We start from the raw sequence: 21751 nt of genomic DNA, 5'->3' as shown, positions 1-21751 counted from the left end.
CTCCCCCTCTCCCCCCTCTCCCTCCCCCCTCTCCCTTTCTGTCTCTCTCTCCCCCCTCTCCCTCTCTCTCTCTCCCCCCTCTCCCTCTCCCTGTCTCTCTCTCTCTCCTCTCCCTCTCCTACCTCTCCCTCTCTGTCTCTCTCTCCCCCCTCTCCCTCTCCCTGTCTCTCTCTCCCCCCTCTCCCTCTCCCTCTCTCTCTCCCACCTCTCCCTCTCCCTCTCTCTCCCACCTCTCCCTCTCTGTCTCTCTCTCCCCCCTCTCCCTCTCCCTCCCACCTCTCCCTCTGTCTCTCTCTCCCCCTCTCCCCCCTCCCCCTCCCCCTCTCCCTTTCTGTCTCTCTCTCCTCCCTCTCCCTCTCTCTCTCTCCCCCCTCTCCCTCTCCCTGTCTCTCTCTCTCTCCTCTCCCTCTCCTACCTCTCCCTCTCTGTCTCTCTCTCCCCCCTCTCCCTCTCCCTGTCTCTCTCTCCCCCCTCTACCTCTCCCTCTCTCTCTCCCACCTCTCCCTCTCTCTCCCACCTCTCCCTCTCTGTCTCTCTCTCCCCCCTCTCCCTCTCCCTCTCCCTCCCACCTCTCCCTCTGTCTCTCTCTCCCCCTCCCCCCTCCCCCTCCCCCCTCTCCCTTTCTGTCTCTCTCTCCCCCCTCTCCCTCTCTCTCTCTCCCCCCTCTCCCTCTCCCTGTCTCTCTCTCTCTCCTCTCCCTCTCCCTCTCTCTCCCACCTCTCCCTCTCTGTCTCTCTCCCCCCTCTCCCTCTCCCTCCCACCTCTCCCTCTGTCTCTCCCTCTCCCTCTCCCTCCCACCTCTCCCTCTGTCTCTCTCTCCCCCTCTCCCCCCTCTCCCTCCCCCCTCTCCCTTTCTGTCTCTCTCTCCCCCCTCTCCCTCTCCCTGTCTCTCTCTCTCTCCTCTCCCTCTCCTACCTCTCCCTCTCTGTCTCTCTCTCCCCCCTCTCCCTCTCCCTGTCTCTCTCTCCCCCCTCTACCTCTCCCTCTCTCTCTCCCACCTCTCCCTCTCCCTCTCTCTCCCACCTCTCCCTCTCTGTCTCTCTCTCCCCCCTCTCCCTCTCCCTCTCCCTCCCACCTCTCCCTCTGTCTCTCTCTCCCCCTCTCCCCCCTCCCCCTCCCCCCTCTCCCTTTCTGTCTCTCTCTCCCCCCTCTCCCTCTCTCTCTCTCCCCCCTCTCCCTCTCCCTGTCTCTCTCTCTCTCTCCTCTCCCTCTCCTACCTCTCCCTCTCTGTCTCTCTCTCCCCCCTCTCCCTCTCCCTGTCTCTCTCTCCCCCCTCTACCTCTCCCTCTCTCTCTCCCACCTCTCCCTTTCTGTCTCTCTCTCCCCCCTCTCCCTCTCTCTCTCTCCCCCCTCTACCTCTCCCTCTCTCTCTCTCTCTCCTCTCCCTCTCCCTCTCTGTGAGTGAAATTGGAAATTGGAGTGGTTTGTCTCCTCCTTACCCTGGAGTGGGGATTAACATTTTGCCACTGAATTTCCATGGCCCCATTTCCATTTAGCCTGCAGGCTGCCATTTCTGACTTACTGCAGTATTCTGAAAAAAGTCACGGCCTGAAGGCCAGACAGATTTAGCAGCCCAGTGAGAGGCACACCAAATGGGTTACATAATAGGATAGGAGAAAGTGACTTGGGTCTTCTGCAGAACTAATACTTTTGCAATTGCAATGCATTGCTTTGCTGATGTTTATTGCAAAGAAAGTTAGAACTATCTGTATTTTTCAGACTATAAGATGCACCGGTGTATAAGACGCACCAATATTTTGAAGAGGTAAGCAAGAAAAAAAAGGTTTTTGCCCTCCCCAGCCCCTAGGAGCACTCTGCAGGCCTCCCAAACCCTCTGTGTGCCCCATCTTTGTGAAAAATAGGCCGTTTTTCACCCATTTTTCGCAAAAATGGGGGCATTTTTGCCTTCCCCAGCCCCTAGCAGTACTCTGCAGGCCTCCCAAAACCTCTGCACGCCCATTTTTGGGAGGCCAAAAATGGCTGTATTTGGTGTATAAGACGCACCAACATTTCCACCCTCTGTTTGGGGGGCGGGGGAGTGCGTCTTATACTCCGAGAAGTACAGTAATTACATGGCTTCAGGAGGATGACAGACCCTGGTGCTGTTTTCTGGTAAAGAACCAAACTGCCTACCAATTGTAGGTACTTGGCCCATCAACAATGATTTATTATAAGGTAAACGGAGTGTAGTAATACACTGAAGGGCAACAAAGAGATAGCTCATTTATTTGAGAACAAGTCTCACTGAAAAGAGCAGGGCTTATTATCAGAAGGCATGAATAGAACTAGGATGCATGAAAAAAAAATAACTCCAGTGTCAGACAAAGAATAGAAAAAGAAATTGCTTGATGCCATTATCAGCAAGATAACAGGAGAAGAAAATTAAAAACTGGTGCATATGAACAAATAGATCTGCTTCAGAGAAACTCAAATTATTTTGACAATAACCAAGGAGATCCAGTCCCAGTACAATTTAAATCTGGAATCATTTCTCATTCCAAAGTAACACAATCATTTGGCTGATGATCCATTAAGCAGACAATCTGGAGCTGGTGTTGCAGAGACAACATTATTACTATTATTTTCATCACAATCCTGACATCCAAATGGTAGCTTCAAAGCACTGCCAACAATTCCACCCTGCATTCTTTCTAATTTTCCTCGTGTATTTACAGTGACAACCAGGTGCAGGTTATTCGTACCACAATTATTTAAAACTAACTTTGCATTTCCAGCCTCTTATCAAAATGTATATATTTCCATTCAATGTTATTTATTTGCAAGCTTGCAAAGATTTATGTGTCAAGTGTAAGAGGGGAAAAAAAAAATCATTTGAGAATTTTTAGCGTTTTCAAAGAGTTGGAGACCCTGGAAGATATCCCAGCTGTACTTACATCAATTAGGTGTTTGACTTCATGTTTCCTGAGATCACTGCTAATCTTGGCTGCGAGGAGCACACAAGCACCGGCACACAGTTTTCGGTTTTGTTTGTTGAGCTTTCCTTGGAGGACGAGCTTCTCAAAGTAGACGTAAGCCATGGACACAGTAATTGGCTCCAGATTGCACTCCATACTCAGGGTCCGCATTTCTCTCTTTAAACTGCAAGGGAAAAGGAAGTGGAACAAGAATCAAAAATCATTTTTTCCAGACAGATGAGAGAAAACTTCAGAATTAGGCGAAATATGTATGTTTTAAAGCAAGGGACGCGGTGGCTCAGTGGCTAAGACGTTGAGCTTGTCGATTGAAAGGTCGGCAGTTCTGCGGTTCGAATCCCTAGTGCTGCGTAACGGGGTGAGCTCCCGATACTTGTCCCAGCTTCTGCCAACCTAGCAGTTCGAAAGCATGTAAAAAATGCCAGTAGAAAAAATAGGGACCACTTTTGGTGGGAAGGTAACAGCATTCTGTGCACCTTTGGCGATTATGACCACAGAGACGACTTCAGACAGCGCTGGCTCTTTGGCTTTGAAACAGAAATGAGCACCACCCACTAGAGTTGGGAACGACTAGCACATGTGAAGGGAACCTTTTTCTTTTAAAGCAGGCGTGTCAAACTCGATTTCATGGAGGGCCGCATCAGGGTTGTGTTTGACCTGGGGGGGGGAGGTGAGTGGGTGTGGCCAGGGTAGGCGTGGCCAGCTCAACATCCTGCAGTCCTCTGTCAGTGAAAATGGAGCCCAGGAGGGCTGGCAGAGGTCCCGCAGGCTGGTCCTTCGCTGTTTCTAGGGCAGCCCTGCGGGCCAGATCTAAGCACCCCTGAGGTCTTGAGTTTGACACCCCTGTTTTAAAGGGAAAGGTTTCTCTTGTTCAGTTGTGCCTGACTCTAGGAGTGGTGCTCGTATCAGTTTCTTGGCTGAGGAAGCAAGCGTTGTCCGAAGACATTTCCTGTTGTCATGCGCCCAGCATGACAATATGCCGAGGCGCATGGAACGTTGTTTACCTTCCCACGGAAGTGGTACCTATTTATCTACTCGCATTTGCATCATTTTGAACTGCTAGGTGGGAAGGAGCTGGAGCAAGGAACGGGAGCTCACTCTTGCTCATGGCGCTCAAGTCTCAAACCTGGCCTGTCAGTCTTTCAACTGATAAGCTCAGCATCCTTAACCGCTAAACCATCGCTCCCCTCCCTCCCCATGTATGTTTTAGAACGGACCTTTTCATAAAGAGGCAGAGAAAGGTGAGTTCTCTGATCTTTGGGGCTTCAGGAAGCAGCAACTGGACCCCATACAGGAGAGAGAATATGGCTAAGATGAACATGGCTAAGGGGCAATCCCCACAGAAGGTTGTTCAATTGGAAGAAAATCAGGGAAAGGAGGAAATATCGGACTTCTTTCCTATCCATTAGAACTGGATTGTGCAATTTCTTGCAGAATCAGAAATATCATCAACTACCAATGCTGTATGACAAGGAAATATGGAACGTTATAAGCCTGTGGAATGTTATTATGGGCAGTCCTCAATTTATGACCACAATGGAGCTTGCAGCTATGTGATTGACCCAATTTTGCAACCTTATTTTGCGGTCATGTGACCACAAGAAGGGTAGCTGTTGGGATTTCAGAATTGGTCACAAGTACTTGGGGTGGGGGTGGGGGGGACTCATAACTTCAAATGGTTGCCAAGTGACAAGTTGTAAGCTAAGGAATGTCTGTATAATGAGAAGAGAATGAAATAACTACAATGAAGCAGATTTTTTTTTAAAGCATGCTCCTATTTCATGACAACAACTTTGATTCAGGTTTACATAGAATTTCTTCAGTGTCCTTTCAATCTGTTTGATATTCAGAAGGAAGGTGAACTAAATTAGGCCTATATCCTAGAGAGAGATGGATCAAGAGGTAAAAAACAGAAGTGTGGAAAAGCTTTCAAGCTCAAAATGTTGAGTTTAGAATGACTGTTTGAAAATGGTTATTCTAATGTCAGGGCAAGTGCTTCATCTTTACTGGAATGGTTTCCAAACTGGTTCCATTTTTATTTCAAGCTTACGACATATTAGTTAAGCTGAAACTGTATTAGACACTCTCTGTGAGGTTTCCTTAATCAGAATACAACTGGAAGGGACTGTCGAGGTCTTCTAGTCCAACCCCCTGCTTAAGAAGGAGACCCTATACTAGTGATGGCTAACCTTTTCCAGACCGAGTACCCAAAGCACATGCGCATGGGCACGCCCCCAGAACCCTCAAAATGCAATGTGCATGCCCCTCGCCCCTCCATGTGCATCACAGGCACTGCGCATGCACATGCGGCCCCTCGCAACATCCTCCCTACACACACAGCCCCCTGCATGCCCCCCGCACATGTGCGCATGGCCCCCCACACGTGCCCTGCTCCTGCGCATGCATGGCAAAGACCCGAAGACCAGCTGGCTGGCAGGAGGCATGCGTGCATGCACGGCGGAGCTGAACTGGGGCTACGGCTCATGTGCCATCAGAGAGGGCACTGCGTGCCACCTCTGGCACGCGTGCCAGAGGTTCGCCATCACGGCCCTATACTATTTCAGACATGTGACTGTCCAGTCTCTTTTTAAAAACCTCCAATGATGAAGCAAGCTGTTCCACTGGTTAATTTTTTCCTTGATTTCAGGTTGCTTCTCTCCTTGATTAGTTTTCATCCATCGTTTCTTATCCTGCTCTCTGGTGCTTTGGAAAATAAGTGGAGCCCCCTCATCTTTGTGGCAACTTCTCAAATGCTGAAATACTGCTATCATCTCCCCCCCAGCCTTACTTTTCTCTAGAATAGCCAAATCAAAATCCTGCAACCATTCTTCACATGTTTTTGTCTCCAGGCCTTTAGTCATCTTAGTTGCTCTTTGTCACTGCGTTTTTTATTTACCAGCTGAGCTCTCATTTCTGGACTATCAGACTTTCCGTAGCTTGCCAAGAATCCTTATCAGTAAGCTAAACTGCGCATGTCTCTTCACCCACATTCCTTCTCACACTTTTTCTTTCTTCTCTTGCCAAGAGAAGTCCAGCTGCTGAGAAGTAGCCGATAAGAACTTTTGCAAAAATGTAACAATTAATTTTATTAGATTAGTAAGATGTTTTTTATTTTCTTTATAACAAATAAATGAGTTTTTCTTAGAAGATATATCTTCCGGTTTGTTTTCTTAAAGTATGCTGGCAAGGAAAGGTCTCGATCCACCCCTCTTAATCAAGGTGCGATTATCCCAAAGGCAGAATGGGATTAATCAGCGCCCTGACACTCTTCTTTGGATTTTTTCCAAAGTCTCAACATCTTTTTTGTAAGGTGGTGACCAAAACTGGTGCAGTATTCCAGGTATGGCCTTACTAAGGCTTTATAAAGCAGTACTATTACTTCACGTGATTTTGATTCTATGCCTGTGTTTATACAACCATTAGCTTTTTTGGCTGCTGCTGCACACTGCTGTCTCAGTACTCTGGTTTCAGTTGAAATTTTTCAAATTTAAATATGTTTCTCCGTTCTAGTCAAAAACTGTACAGAACTGGAGCACTGTTAGGACCAAAAGCATTCAAAATATGCTAGACGGTTTGATTGCTCATGCTTGATTTCTATGTAAAATAGAAGATGCAGAAACATGGGTATGAAACAAGCTAAGAACAAAACTTTTCCCAGTATCGTCTTCTAACCAAAACTAAACCAGATATTAAGATTTATACTTCATGGTAGGAATTAAATCTGTGCTTAGGCCAGTGTTTCTCAACCTCAGCAACTTTAAGCTGGCTGAGGAATTCTGGGAGTTGAATTGAGCTATCTTAAAATAGCTGAGTTAAGAATCATCGGTTTAAACTACATCACAGCTTATTTAACAACTATTCATTACAGAATCACAGCATATTTAACTGATTCATTACAGAATCAATACCCCCAATTCTTAATATAATTAGCATGAAAAAGAAGGAAATAGTAATACCTCACCTCCTAACTATACTGCTATAGTTATTAACTATGGTTCTATGACTGGTGCCATAGAATATATTTTGGGATGGAGCACTGAATTGACAACTTGTAAATAATGTATCACATAACTCATAATAGCAATAGCACTTAGACTTATATACTGCTTTACAGCCCTCTCTAAGCGGTTTACAGAGTCGGCCTATTGCCCCCAACAATCTGGGTCCTCATTTTACCAACCCTGGAAAGATGGAAGGCTGAGTCAACCTTGAGCCTGGTGAGATTTGAACGGCCAAATTGCAGGCAGCCGGCAGGCAGCAGAAGTAGCCTGCAGTACTCAATACTCAAGTCTGTAAGGTTATATGTATTTCCTCATATTTATTAATACTTATGCAAGATTGAGCTGTAAACATTTACAGATAAAACCACTCTGATACAAATCTGGATAGAAAGAAGTCTGTTCCAAAGACAGGACTGAGAAACAGAAGTGATTTTCATGTCTCCCAAACAATTTTTTTACCTTCTGATTTTGCTGAGTGTGAGCTTGATGTAAGGAAATTTTTCTTTAAATGTTTCATTCATATCCTTTTTAAGATCTGAGGGTTTTACATATTCGATCACGGTGGTCTGAAATTAAAAAAAAAAGGATTTATTTAGAAATTTGTACTGAGAAAGAGAATGTGAGACACCAAAAATAACTTAATGGAATGGAATGGAATGGAATGGAATGGAATGGAATGGAATGGAATAGAATAGAATAGAATAGAATAGAATAGAATAGAATAGAATAGAATAGAATAGAATAGAATAGAATAGAATAGAATAGAATAGAATAGAACAGAACTCTTTATTGCCCAAGTGTGATTGAATACACAAGGAATTTGTCTTTGGTGCATATGCTCTCAGGGTACATAAAAGGAAAAAAGAAAATACATTCATCAAGAATCTTAAGATATAACACTTAATGATAAGTCATAGGTTACTAATAAGCAATCAAATCATACTAGGAAACAAACAGAACAATATAAATCATAAAAATACAAGCAACATGGTTATAGTCATAAGTGGGAGGAGATAGGAAATAGGAAGGATGAGAAGAATAATAGTAATACAGCCTTAGTAAATACCGGTAGTTTGACAGTGTTGTGGGAATTAGTTGTTTAGCAGAGTGATGGCATGTGGGGAAAAACTGTCGTGTCTAGTTGTTCTGGTGTGCAGTGCCCTATAGCGTCATTTTGAGGTAGAAGTTGAAACAACTTATGTCCAGGATGTGAGGGGCCTGTAGATAGCAGTATTTTATATAACAGACCAAGTTAGTTTCTTCCTCAGAAGTTCAGCTTGATCATGTTAATTTAATCATTTATTTCTCTATAACCCCCTTTTCCTTCCGATGCTGGATGGTTTGTGTGGACATTTGATTGACATTGTTTGAAAATAACCACTCAGAAACCAGACACAGACAGAAAATGTTATCTGTGTTCAATTCAACACCAGAAAACTACTTCGGTATATGTTCCTTTGTTTCCTAAGAGCTGGATATTAAGAACAGTGGGGTCGTGGATGCTCTCTGAGCTTGGTTGTTTTCTTGTAGACGTTTCAATGCCAAATTAGGTAAGATCTTCAATGCTAAAAGGGAGAGGGGTTTGCATTGATGATGTAAAATGTCTGCAGGATCATACATTCCTGAGGCTGCTTGATGGTGCATTCCTATCTTGCTTGATAATCTTCTGAAATCAAAGGTGTGTTTAGACAACTGACAAAAGGAAGACTGAAAGTCCAGTAGAATGTTAGCTGCAGCTAAAACTGCTCAGTTTCTCTCTAGTCTAGTGTTTTTCAATCTTGGCAGCTTTTAAGATGCATGGACTTCAACTCCCAGAATTCCCCAGCCAGCCATCTTAAAGCTGCCAAGTTTGGGAAACGTTGCCCTCGCTTATTTTCCATTAGAGTTTGGTTATTTTGTTGATTTGTTTTTCTGTGCTTAATTTTGTAGGCTGCTCGGAATTGTACATGTGAGACAGGCAGCTATATAAATCTGCTAAATCAATCAATGTTTAAGGTTAAATCTAACACTAGGCAAAAATATAGAACGGTGGGGTCGTTGGGGACTCTCTGAGCTTGGTTGTTTTCTTGCAGATATTTCATTACCAAACTAGGTGCACTGATGATGTTACCTAGTTGGGTAATGAAACGTCTGTAAGAAAACCAACAAGTTCAGAGAGCACCACGGAACCCACCGTTCAATCCTTAGCTACAAATATTCTATCAAAAATGTAGAAGGCTCATATATTCTACACAGCACTAGGCAGTAGAATTCAGTGCTTTGTTTCAGCTGCACCCCATTAAATTGAACTTTGCACCAAAATAATCCTTAGCTGGTATTAAATTATACTAAGTTTGCTCATCTTTGTCCTGGCATCGGAGTCAAGTCCTCCCCTAACTAGGTCAATAGGGTTACAAGGCTAATCTTGTTTTAAGACAGAAGGTTTCCGAAGCCTTTTAATAATCATTTAATCCTGCAACACTTAGCACTTCAAACAGAATGGTGAGTTTGTCTGGGTTGAGAAGCGCAACCTTAACAGCAAATACACCGGGTTTAAACACAAGACAGGTAATAACAGGAGATGCAGAGAAATTGCTCCAGCTTTTAGGAGTTTACTAGTTTGCTTGGTAACTGAAATTCAGAAGTTGAATCTGAGCTCATTAGGATTTGAGTCGGCTTGCTAACGGAAGCCGAGCCTGCTGGAGAGATCATTAGGAAAACATTACTGCTCATCACCGGGTGTTTGACCACGGCTGCTGAAACTATTCATGTGTGCTTCAAAAGAGAAAAATGTAGGTTTGTGATAATATCTGCACTGCCCTAGAGGTTATATAAACTCCATTTATGCGTGTAATGCCTCGATCTAGGCTTGCCTTAGGCCACGGTGCCTGTAGTTGAGATACAAATTGGAATAAATTTGAATACGGACAGAAAAGCTCCACAGAGAATCATTAAAACTGCCCAGAATATCATCGGGCTCCAGCTACCAGCCCTGGATGACATCTTTGAATCTCGCTGTTTGAGGAAGTTATATAACATTCTCAGAGACTTTTCCCATCCTGCTTACAATCTTTTTGGACTGTTGCCTTCTGGCAGAAGATACAGAACAATTAAAACTCGGACCACACGTTTTCTGAATAGTTTTTATCCCAGAGCTATCATTGCATTATCATTGTATGGATAATTAGTGCAAGGAAAGCGCCTCAGAGGGAGACCACAGCTGCGATATAAGGATAACTGCAAGAGGGACCTAAAGGCCCTGGGAATGGACATTAACAACTGGGAAACCTTGACCTCCGATCGTTCAGCTTGGAGGCTAAAGACGCAGCACCGCCTTCTCCAATTCGAAGAGACACTTGTTCGGCAGGCTGAGGCAAAGAGGCAGTCCTGGAACCAGTGAAATCTGGGGGCTGGGCAGGAGACAGAATGTATATGCCCTCAGCGTGGAAGGGATTGCCACTCTCGAATTGGCCTTTTTAATCACACTAGATGCTGTTTTAGCAGCTCTTTCCAGAGCACAATACCATAGTCTCTTGAGACTGAAGGATGCCAATGTATCATTGCACTCAACAATGAACTAAAGGGACACCATCAGTGAGCTGTTGGACAGCATTACTTGGTCTGTTGTGTGGATGTTTGGGTGGTTTAGGGGTGGGGAATTGTGGTGAGTGGGAGTGTGTTTGGGGATTGTTATGTGTGTTGGACCTGGTCTTTGGGTGTTAAGTGAATTTCGTTATATGGGTATACTGTATACACATACAATGACAATAAAGTTGTTGTTGTTGTTATGATTATGATTATTACAATTTGAATGCCCAATTTACTGTTCGGTTATAGAGTCCCTATAACCTTTCAGCTGCATATTGCTTTTGCAGAGAGATTGTGCGAGTTTTTAGTTGCAGGTGCAAGTAAGTGTAAGGGAAACTTAGCATTCCCCGGAACCCTGGGATAATTCCAGGTGTTTTTTTTTTCCCCTCTGACCATGCTGAGAGCCTCCAGTTCTGGCAGGATTTTTTTGGGGGGAAATATCTATGCAACATGATTGGCATGATCACAAGGAGAAATGGTCTAAATGATGTGGAATAGTTTTTAAGTGTTCCAGAATAGGTTTTGCACTTCTATAATGGGAAGTAACGGTAAGCAATCTGTAGCTCCATGTCTATGGAGATTCTCAGTCGTCCAGGTCATGGTTGTCCCAAAAGTGCTTTTTCAAGAGGCAACTGGACTTTCTTGGGTTTTTTTTTGAAGAAGTTTCGCTTCTCATCCAAGAAGCTTCTTCAGCTCTGACTGGTGGAGAATGGAAGGATTTATAGTACTTGCAGACAGCTGGTCATTTGCATTTTTTTAGAGCAGAGGTCTTCAAACTTGGCAGCTTTAAGACTTGTGGACTTCAACTCCCAGAATTCTCCAGCCAGCATAGCTGGCTGGAGAATTCTGGAAATTGAAGTTCACAAGTCTTAAAGCTGCCAAGTTTGGGGACCTCTGTTTTAGAGAGTTGTTGAGGCCACCTGGAGGTTTATCTGTGTCCTCAGGGTCACCTGAGTAGTGCAAATGGGTGTGAAGCCTTCCTGGAACTGTTGAAAGAACAGTGTTGTAGACACAGTTCTTTCAACAGTTCCATTCCATTCTTCCCATTCCCCACCATCCAGTCAGAACTGAAGAAGCTTCTTGGATGAGAAGCAAAACGTCCTCAAAGAAAAACTAGAAAGTCCAGTTTCCTCTCGAAAATAGCACCTTTGGGACAACCGTGACCTGGATGACTGAGAATCTCCACAGACGTACAGTTGTTTGGTGGCTTGTGGGGAAAATTGATCCAGTAGTCAGATTAGTTTTCCCCCACAAGTCACAAGATCAGCCCCCTCCCCCGCTTGGCGATCTAGAATCATATTAGAACTAGAAGCTGATTAAAGCAGCACATGAAAAATGAGTAGAAGGAAACAGAACGTTGAAGTTTCAAATGGAAAAAAAAAGCCTTGTTATCACTGAGCTCCACATGAATGAACTTCTATAAACTATTCTCTTTGCTTTCAATGCCGTCTAAGTCAGTGGCCATACAGTGGTAATTAATTCTGCAGATTAAAGTCCATTACGTGCCATTTCAGAATGAAATAAATTATTTGGTTAACAGTGGTCACCGAACTGCAGTTTGCTAAGGAAGGGAGGTGGTGCAGGGAAAAAAAAAAAAAGGAATATTTGTGTAAGCCTCTTTCTCCTTTATTGTACAGAAATGTTGGGAGTCGAGAGAACCTAAGTCAGGAAAATGACACTAAAAATAAGAATATGGGGTATATTGATCACAATTCTATCTAGTTTCAAAATCAATATGATCTTGGATCCCAGAATGGTGAAGCTGTAACGCCAACGCCGAGTTACTAGGAAGATGTGAAAAGAACCGAAAACCACAGGTAGTTCTCAACTTATGACCACAATTCTTGTGGTCAAAAGCAAGGCGTTTGTTAAGTGAGTTACGCCTGATTTTATGACTTTTTTTCCCCCATGGTTGTTAAGCAAATCACTGCAGTTGTTAACTGAATCTGGCTTCTCCATGGCCTTCGCTTGTTGAAAGCTGATTGTCATGCCCCTGTCGAAGCCTGAATCTGCGGAGGGGGACGAATCTGCGGAGTGGGATGAGCCAGAGCTGGGGCCAATGGAGATTGAGGAGGTAGCTTCCTTGGCTTTGAAGGAATGTGGGGAGGAGCAGGACGAGGCAGCCTGGGACCCCTCAGGCTTGGGATAGCTTGCCAGCAGGAGGAACAGGGGCAGGATGACAGAGAGTGGGCAGGTAGTGAAAATGAGGAGTGACGGAGATCAGGCGATGAGCAAGGACCGCCTCCTCCTGTTCCCCGAGCACGGAGGGTGGAAAGAAGACAGGAACAGCACAGGCTAACCTGATGACTCTGGAAGAGAGCGCCCCGCCCCTCTTCACAAGGCACACCTGGGGAATGAGACATAAGGAGACGCTGTGGGGAGGGGCGTTTGTTGGGAACAAATACTGAATTTGTGGAGTTTTGTGTGCTGTTGCCGACGTCTGGTGTTTGCAGGACTGCTTGCTTCTTCGTTGCTTCATGGACTCAGTGCCTTATTCCTTGCTTCGTGGATTCATTTCCTGTTCCTTTGCCTCGCTGGACTTCTCGCAGCCAGAGGCTGCTGTGTGTGTGTGTGTGTGTGTGTGTGTGTGCGCGTGCACGCTTTGCTCTGGGTCTTGCCAAGAATGTGGGAGCATTTGGGGGAAAGTTGGAGCATTAAAAGGGAGTCTGAACTCTCAGCTGGCTGTGTGGCCTTCGTGCTGTGTCCCGGGTCATCACACTGACTGGGAAGGTTGTAAATGACGATCCTGGGATCCTGGTTGCAAGCCAGGATTTTTTTCAGTACTGTTCAAATGGTCGCTAAACGAATAGCTGTAAGTCAAGGGCCACCTATATGTTGTGTAGAAAATAGCATAACCATCATAGCTCTCCCACAGTAATTTATAACCAGTCAGGGGAACGAGGACACAACCTTCACTGCATGCAGGTAAATAAAACGCATAGGGAAATACATCCCAAATGCTTAACTATTGTACTAGTTAAGAATCTGCACTAAAACACCTTACCATGTATGATGCAAAGATGAGGACACGTTTGTGTTTCCCACACGGCCACTGCGGGTCATCAAGCAAATTGGGATTGTACTCTATCAACTCTCCCACTTCGTTTCCTGGAAGTAAAGAAGGCGTTGAAGACTAAAAGCTCCACCAACATAATTTAGGAAAAGCATCCTCTGAATCTTTCTGAAGGATCTTTGCTGTCAAATCCAGATGAAGCTAAGAAAGGTTCAATCCTCAGGGCATTCATTTTGGGAGGTCAGGAAGGCACAACAGTTGTGCTCTGCCTACAACCAACAAGAAGGCCATTTTCGGCTACATATCCAAAGAAATGCGTTTCCTGACTTGGACTAGGTCGCATAATGTTGTTTTGGTTTACCTGACTGCTTTCTTGGTAGGCAAGCCCATGTGCTCAAATGGCTTACTGTGTATCATAGCAGGAGGGAATGCAACCTCTCAGCTGGGCACGGATTACCACGTCAGAAAGTGTTTTTTTTTAAATGCGTGGAACAGTGAAACATGTTGCATTTGTTTTTACCAGATAAAATAGAGAAGAGATCTGCTACTTTTCCCTTGTAGCCCTAGTAAAATGAAAAAACTCTCTTCTCCTCCCTCTTTCTTTCTTTCTTTCTTTCTTTCTTTCTTTCTTTCTTTCTTTCTTTCCCTCTCTCTCTCTCTCTCTCTCCTCTCTCTCTTTCTCCCTCCCTCCAGTGGAGAATGAATCAGGCTCAACACAATCTGAACAGAACATCAAGTCATCACTGCCACTAAAGCAGAGCAAAGAGTTAAATCTGGAAAAGAATGCTCTAAGCTGGCTTTATTTCCAGCCAATTTACCCATGGGAGACAAGCAGTTTAAGATTGCATTGCAGCAGCTCAAAATCTTCAAAAACCCTAAGAAAGTAACTACAGATAGTTAAAAAAAAAAAACCAGAACACTGAGCTAAATAGACTGCTAATTTGATTAAGCAAAGGCATATTTATATATCTTTGGTCTATCTTAGTCTAGTCTTAAGATGCCTGGCTAGAAACCAGGAGACTGAGTTCTAGTCCCACTTTAGACATAAAAGTTGGTGCATGACTTTGGGCTAATCACCAGGAGGACTGGGAGTTCTAGTCCCAGTTTAGGCATGAAACCCAGCTGGGTGACTTTGTCCCAGTCACTTTTTCTCATCCCAATCCATCTCAGAAGGTTGTTGTCATGGAGAAAAATAGGAGGGTGAAGAATGACTAGGTACCCTTGCTACTTTGTTTATTTTTATTCATGAAAAATAAAAAGCCAGGGTAATATTTACTTACACACACACGTGTGTTTGTATAGATATATATACATACAGTACGTACACTAATATACATACATACACACACATACACACACAAACATATAACAGGGGTGGGATTCAGCTGGTTCGGACCAGTTCGGTAGTTGTGACCTGTGGGTGCCCCCCCTCCCCCGCCCTGGTGCTATGCCGTCCTATTTAGCTGCGTCTTTTTAAGCCGTGCACATGCGTTCAAGCGCACGAGAGAGCAAAGCGCATGCACAGAAGGCCGCACACATGTGCGGAAGGTGCGCGCGCGAGCGAAGTGAGAGTGCACGAGCAAACGCTCATATTTTCGGTGCTGGGGCGAACCAGTTGTTAAATTATGTGAAGCCCACCTCTGACATATACAATACACACACACACACACACAAATAAACCACATTTTAAAACAACTAGATAGTTCCCAAAGGTCATTTTTTTCCTGTAAGATACAGTATATAGGACTATCCTCATTTGGCTTTAATATTTTAAAAAAAAAAAAAAAACTATGAAGGCCATGCAAATGTCTGGGAAAAGGATGTACTGAATCCGTTCGAAATCTGCATAAATCATCCTTCCACCGACCCCTTCCTCTCTTCCTCCTCCTCCAGTGACCCACTGCACAGCACCGATTCCTGCTGTTGCGTGTTTGTCACTCCTAAAAAGCTCCGGCCTGCATATCTGACAGCCCAACGGTGTTGCCTCTCTCAATTAGCGGTGTTCTGCAGTGCCTCAAAGCAGCAGGTGCCAGGCTCCGGCCTTCAATCCTGCTGCTTTTTGGTGGAGGTGCGCTGAGTCATGACAGGGCAAAGCCGAATTTTTCTTCAGGTCTCACAGCGGTGGCTGAAGAGATTCGTCATGTCATCTTGACAAAAAGGGCCCAGGCGTGTATTTCCAGCAGCGGCTCAGGGACAAAGCAGCATCGGGAGAGCAAAACGGAATTCCTTTGACGAGCACTTAAGGCACCCGGATGGACCACTCTTGATGGATCACTGAGCCAGCAGAACCAAATGGGCTTTTAGCTGGAATTTTCAAAGTCAACCTGCTGTTTGCTGCTTCTGTTCCTTGAAAAATAATTAACCTTCCTTGTTTAGAAGCTCTGAGGCACAGTTATGGCAGCGTTTCAGACTTCGAAAAAACAAACAAACTAGAGACAGTTTGGTCTAGACATCAGGCTAGAAGTCAGGAGATAGCGAGTTCTAGTCATGCTTTAGGCTTGAAAGCTGGCCGTGTGACTTTTGGCCAATCACCAGGAGACTGTGAGTTCTAGTCCTGCCTTAGGCATGAAAGCCAGCTGGGTGACTTCGAACCAATCACCAGGAGACTGTGAGTTCTAGTCCCACTTTAGCCACGAAAGGCAGCTAGGTGACTTTGGGCTAATCACCAGGAGACTATGAGTTCTAGTCCCGCCTTAAGCATGACAGCCAGCTGGGTGACTTTGGACTAATCACCAGGAGCCTGGGAGTTCTAGTCCCGCCTTAAGCATGAAAGGTAGCTGGGTAACTTCCAACCAATCAACAGGAGACTTTGAGTTCTATTCCTGCCTTAGGCATGAAAGCCAACTGGGTGACTTTGGGCTGATCACCTGGAGACTGGGAGTTCTAGTTCCGCCTCAGGAATGAAAGGCATCTGTGTGACTTTGGCCCAGTCACTCTCTCCCAGTCCAATCCGTTTCACAAGGTGGTGGTTGTGGGAAAAATAGGAGAAGGAGGAATATTGATTATGTTTGCTGCCTTGAGTTACTTATAAAAATAATAAGGGCAGGTTATAAATGAATCAATTTTGCTGTATGCTCATGACAGGGGTGGCTCTATTGACTTAGAATAGATTTTTTGTGTGTGTCTTTTAATGACACCGTAATCCCTTACATCGAGGTGGAGTCGGGGCAACTGAATGGAGCTGAGTGTTTACTGGCCGGGTGCCCTTCCTGTTGCCAATGCAGAGTTCGCAGCAGATAAATAAATAAAATTATGACAGACTCTGCAGGACCCCAGAGAAGTAGTTCTTAGCTTTGCAATGAAAGGTTCAAACTAGCAGGTCTTATAGGAAGAGAAACCATTTCTTGCACCTTGGCATGTAAGACGCACCTGGTGCACCTTTGGACGTACTGGCCACTCTGATTGAAAATTCTGGAAGTTGTTTGATGCAACAATCCTGGTTGACTTCTCTGAACACTGCTCAGAAATGGTTTTTATAATCAAAACAGCTGAGTTAATGCACAAGAGAGAGCAATCAATCAGCCACAGGAAGTTTCTACTACTGTAGAACTTACAAAGGGGGGTGGGGATGCCCCAAGGGGCTAGAGCAGTGGTGAAATCCAAATTTTTTTACTACTGGTTCTGTGGGCATGGCTTGGTGGGCATGGTGTGGCTTGGTGAGCGTGACTTGATGGACGTGGCAGGGGAAAGATACTGCAAAATCTCCATTCCCACCCCACTCCAGGGAAATCCCCATTCCCTCCCCACTCCTGGGGAAAGGATATTGCAAAATCTCCATTCCCACCCCACACTGGGACCAGCCAGAGGTGGTATTTGCCGGTTCTCTGAACTGCTCAAAATTTCCGCTACCAGTTCTCCAGAATCTGTCAGAATCTGCTGGATTTCATCCCTGGGCTACAGAATGTCTCCCAAAAAAATAACTCAATGAAAAGTGGGTGCAGTAAATTACTGGCAGAATCTTGGGATGTGAGAAAATGGAAAATTAGAGAGGCTATATAACAGGCTGGCATCCTGAGCAGATGCAATCTATCTTCCTGTATTGTGTTGCAAGTCTTGCTTCTTTTCAACCTGTTTATCTCATCATCTAAAAGGAAAACTGGCTTGTTTTCAAATTTAAAAGATGGCACTCATTGAGTGATCACAGCTTGATTTCCCAAAGCCAAAGTCGGTGGCATGAAGTATTGGCTGAAAAATAGTGGTAAACTATTCAGAATTGCTATTTTAACGCAGTTGGTACTTTGCCCAGATTTTTATAAGAATATATTTACATTTTTGGCTTTTTAAGGCATTGCTTCGACTTTCAGGAAATGTCTCATTTGTATGTTTTGCGTAACCAAGCTTATGAGATATATATATTTAAAATTTCTATATTTAGCTAGTTTGAGACCTCTGGATGCAACTGCTGAATCCGAGCTAGGAGTATCCACACAGTAGTAAATTTGATTAAATTGCGTGATTTTAAAATAATATTTTGTAAACTCAATATGCCTTTTTGTAAAAAATAATATATTGTTGAACTGTAGAAGTTGGCATCCAGATAGAGCCAACTTTCTGCAAGCCTCACAGCTTGCCAGATCTCATGCCAATTCTAAAGGTGAGATAGAAATATATTAAAAAAACAACAGAAACTTATTTAGGTTTGAGTTTAGGGAGAGAAAAGCGTTTAAGATGGTTGTGGGTACTGTTCTCCTAACCTCTGTGCCATGATTTAATTAAACACAGCATCAAATTTATACATGGATACTGCTTTTAGCTGAACAGGGTAATGTATTGCAGCTAGTCCTTGATACTCGTAAGTGTGAAAAGCAGTCATTAGTCACTTTTTCAACGCTGTTGTAACTTCAAACTGTCACTAAACAAATGGTTGTAAGTTGAGGTCCACCTGTATCCGATGTAGGAGATGGCCAGGCTGAGCCTGAGGGAAGAGTCAAAGGTGTCATAAGTCATGAGTCCCTGCATGCCTGCAAGAGATCTAAGTTCAGCCCAACTTCAATGCCTTCTTATCTCCCGCTCATTTCCTTTGACTGTTAGTTGACCAGATTCTTGCAGAGAGCTCAAGCTTGCAATAAATCTTTATACTCATTTGAACTGCCTGATTTTCCTGATTTTCCCAGCGTATGATTTTCTCATTTCTAAGCTTTATAATCATATTTTCTTCTATGTATGTTGACACAAAACAATCATGTGACTTATTTTGGCCTAGTGTATGCGTGAACATAATCACTGTACTTTGTAAACCATGATTTCACTTAATATTATGAATAAACCAGGTCTTACGGTTTGTCCACAAAGCATAGTGGAAATTAACTATATCTTAGTTATGTCTATTATGTAATAGTAAGTTATGTCCATTTCCAAAGCTGAGCAGTTGCTTGGAATTGGAATGGGATAACTGTGGCACCCTTTGTGACAACAGAAGCCTGGCTTTGACCTTCCTCTGATAAATTGCCTGTTTCTTGGCTGTTCTTTGTTTCATATTTACAGGTTTATATATCATAGATTAGTCTCAACCATGGCATCTTGAAGATATATGGACTTCAACTCCCAAGATTCCTTGCCAGTTATGATGGCTGAGGAATCCTGGGAGTTGAAGTCCGTACATCTTCAAGTTGCCAAAGATGAGAAACACTGCTACATATGGTTTTTATTTGAGGTGAACGGCAGCATGTAAGCAAGCTTGGATGAATGCATTTCCACTTTTCCTGTCTTTCTCTGTTTCTATATTCTTTGCAACATTTAAAAATTCCCAAACAGGAGGTCTAGAATTCAGAAGAAATGACTGAATTGTCATTGATTTATATGTCTTTATCAAATGTGGAAGGCAACTGGTTAGGAGGAAATAATTGGATTACAAATTATACTTGTGCTTTTTTACACATTGATTGGAAGCATTCAGGCAAATTAGATAAGTAGTTGGGCCGGAAAATTTGCCTAGATAGACAGAACACCTCATAAATTGTAGGTTGGGCTATTTCACTCAACAGGATAAAACCAGAGTTGCATATTCTGAGGCTACAGAGCCAGTGAGATCCTGAAGCTTTGGGAGCAACTGCACAGCTCCTCCAAAACTTACAATAAAGGTGTAATTTTAATGTAAAATACACATACAATAAATGCCTCTTCAAGTCAAGGGTGGCTTCTCAGTGACTTCCCAGACACAGTCCATGCAATTTTCTTGGACAAAACAAGGAAATAACTTCAAAATTGTATCCTTCCAGATTGTTTTCAATGGGCCAGTTTACAAATTTCCTACTGGTCTCATGCCTGTATTAGTCAAACTCAACTTTGCTCAATTTCTGAGTCCACAAAAGACAATTAGGGGCGGCCCCTCTACTGAGGCTAAATGTCCTGGGAATAGTCGTATTTTCTTTGAAAAAACAAAAGATGAAGCTGATATTTAAAATGCATGAAATAAACATGAGAATTTATTTATTTTTTAGATTTTTTTTTAACCCTTCCTTTATTACTTTATAAGTAACTCATGGTGGAGAATATACCTAATACTCCTTCCCCCTATTTTTGCTGCCACAACAACAACAACCTGGTGAGGTGGGTTGGGCTGAGTGAGAGGGACTGGCCCAAAGTCACCCAGCTGGCTTTCATACCCAAGGAGGGACTAGAACTCACAGTCACCTGGTGATTGACCCAAAGTCACCCAGCTGGCTTTCAGTTTTAAAGTGAGACTAGAACTCACAGTTTCCTGGTTTCTAGGCCAGCACCTTAACCACTAGGCCAAACTGCTTCTCCTTTACACTTGACCTCACTCTACTCATGTTTTGTAGTACCTCCTCTTGCGCTCTATTCAGAGCAGCTGCTGGTTAAAAAAATTCATCCCAAGATTATGCTGAATATATAGGACAACATCTATCCTTTGCTACAATGCCAAGTATTATGTACAAAAATGTTCTCCTAATGCAATTTTTATAATTAACTCTGAGAGTACTAACAAGGACAAAGGAAGGCATCAAATTTGTGAAAAACGTAGGATCCCAAATTGCTGTTTTAGAAAATGAAATGCTATATTTTCACCCAGTTATTCCATTAAATCTACTGCTGGCAATATTCCATCTATCCTCTTAATTGCAATGCAACCACTGTTTGCTTTTTTTTTTTTTGTTATTTAAAAGTTTTTTAAAAATGCAGAAAGGTGGAATATACGGTATTTGTTCAGGGACTTACCCAGATCTGCTGTCGAAGGGATGGTTTTGGCTGCTGAAGTTTTATACCTCGATCCTCCAGCCGTTCGGGATGCAGTTGCTCGACATACGGAAACGGCACTGATGCCGTCACTTTTGTGGCCCACGAGAGCGTTGGTTGGATACAAGAATTTTGCATAGGATACCACCTAAAAGACAGTTCCACAACAGTCAGCAACAGATGCCTAATGGTTTTGGCAACAATCTTTGGTTCCCAAGTGGTGTATTTTCTTGGAACAGGAATTCCCTGCGAACAATTCTGCCAGTAGGAATTTCATTTCTCAACTTTGGTCACCACAATATAAAAAAGATGCTGAAATTGGTGAAATTCAAATTTTTTTACTACCGGTTCTGTGGACGTGGCTTGGTGGGCGTGGCAGGGGAAGGATACTGCAAAATCTCCATTCCCACCCCACTCTGGGGCCAGCCAGAGGTGGTATTTGCTGGTTCTCCGAACTACTCAAAATTTCCGCTACCGGTTCTCCAGAACCTATCAGAATCTGCTGAATAGCACCCCTGGCTGAGACTATAGAAATAGTGCAGAGAAGAGAAACTAAGATGATTGGGGATTGGAGGCTAAAAGATATGAAGAACAGTTGCAGGAAGAAAGTATGTCTAGCTTAATGAAAAGAAGGTCTAGGGGTGACATGATAGCAATGTGCCAATATTTAAGGGGCTGTCACAAAGAAGAGGGGGCCAACAGATTCTCCAAAGCACTTGAAGTCAGGACAAGAAGCAAGGGAGCCTGTAGAACAGTGGACTAAAGCACTGTTATTAACATCTGCTGCTTGCAATTACTGCAAGTTCAAATCTCACCAGGCTCAAGGTTGACTCAGCCTTCCATCCTTTCAAAGGTAGGTGAAATGAGGGCCCAGATTGTGGGGGCAATAAGATGACTTTGTATAAATATACAAAAGTATGAGGGCTATTGCTTAACACATTGTAAGCTGCCCTGAGTCTCCAGAGAAGGGCGGCATATAAATTAAAGCCAAAAAAAAAAAAAAAAAAAAAAGCAGTGGATGGAAACTAATGAAAGAGAGA

The 21751-nt window shown here is 43.7% G+C and overlaps 1 protein-coding gene across 2 annotated transcripts in view; it reads right to left on the bottom strand.

Moving 5' to 3' along the window:
* CABLES2 (Cdk5 and Abl enzyme substrate 2) overlaps positions 1–21751 on the bottom strand; it is a 65173-nt gene that overhangs the window by 4366 nt on the left and 39056 nt on the right. For both annotated transcript variants that reach the window (XM_034433152.3, XM_034433151.3), the window contains 4 exons: positions 20694–20859; positions 13506–13609; positions 7394–7500; positions 2895–3099 (listed from right to left, as the gene is read on the bottom strand). In XM_034433152.3, the coding sequence (XP_034289043.2) occupies positions 2895–3099; positions 7394–7500; positions 13506–13609; positions 20694–20859 (582 nt within the window). The remainder of the gene's footprint in view (positions 1–2894; positions 3100–7393; positions 7501–13505; positions 13610–20693; positions 20860–21751) is intronic.

This window comes from Pantherophis guttatus, chromosome 3 (genome assembly GCF_059756535.1).
Source record: "Pantherophis guttatus breed Tessera chromosome 3, ASM5975653v1, whole genome shotgun sequence".
In the NCBI taxonomy this organism is placed as follows: Eukaryota; Metazoa; Chordata; class Lepidosauria; order Squamata; family Colubridae; genus Pantherophis; species Pantherophis guttatus.
The sequence above is the reverse complement of the archived record's forward strand: the minus strand, read 5'-3'. Positions and strand labels throughout refer to the sequence as shown.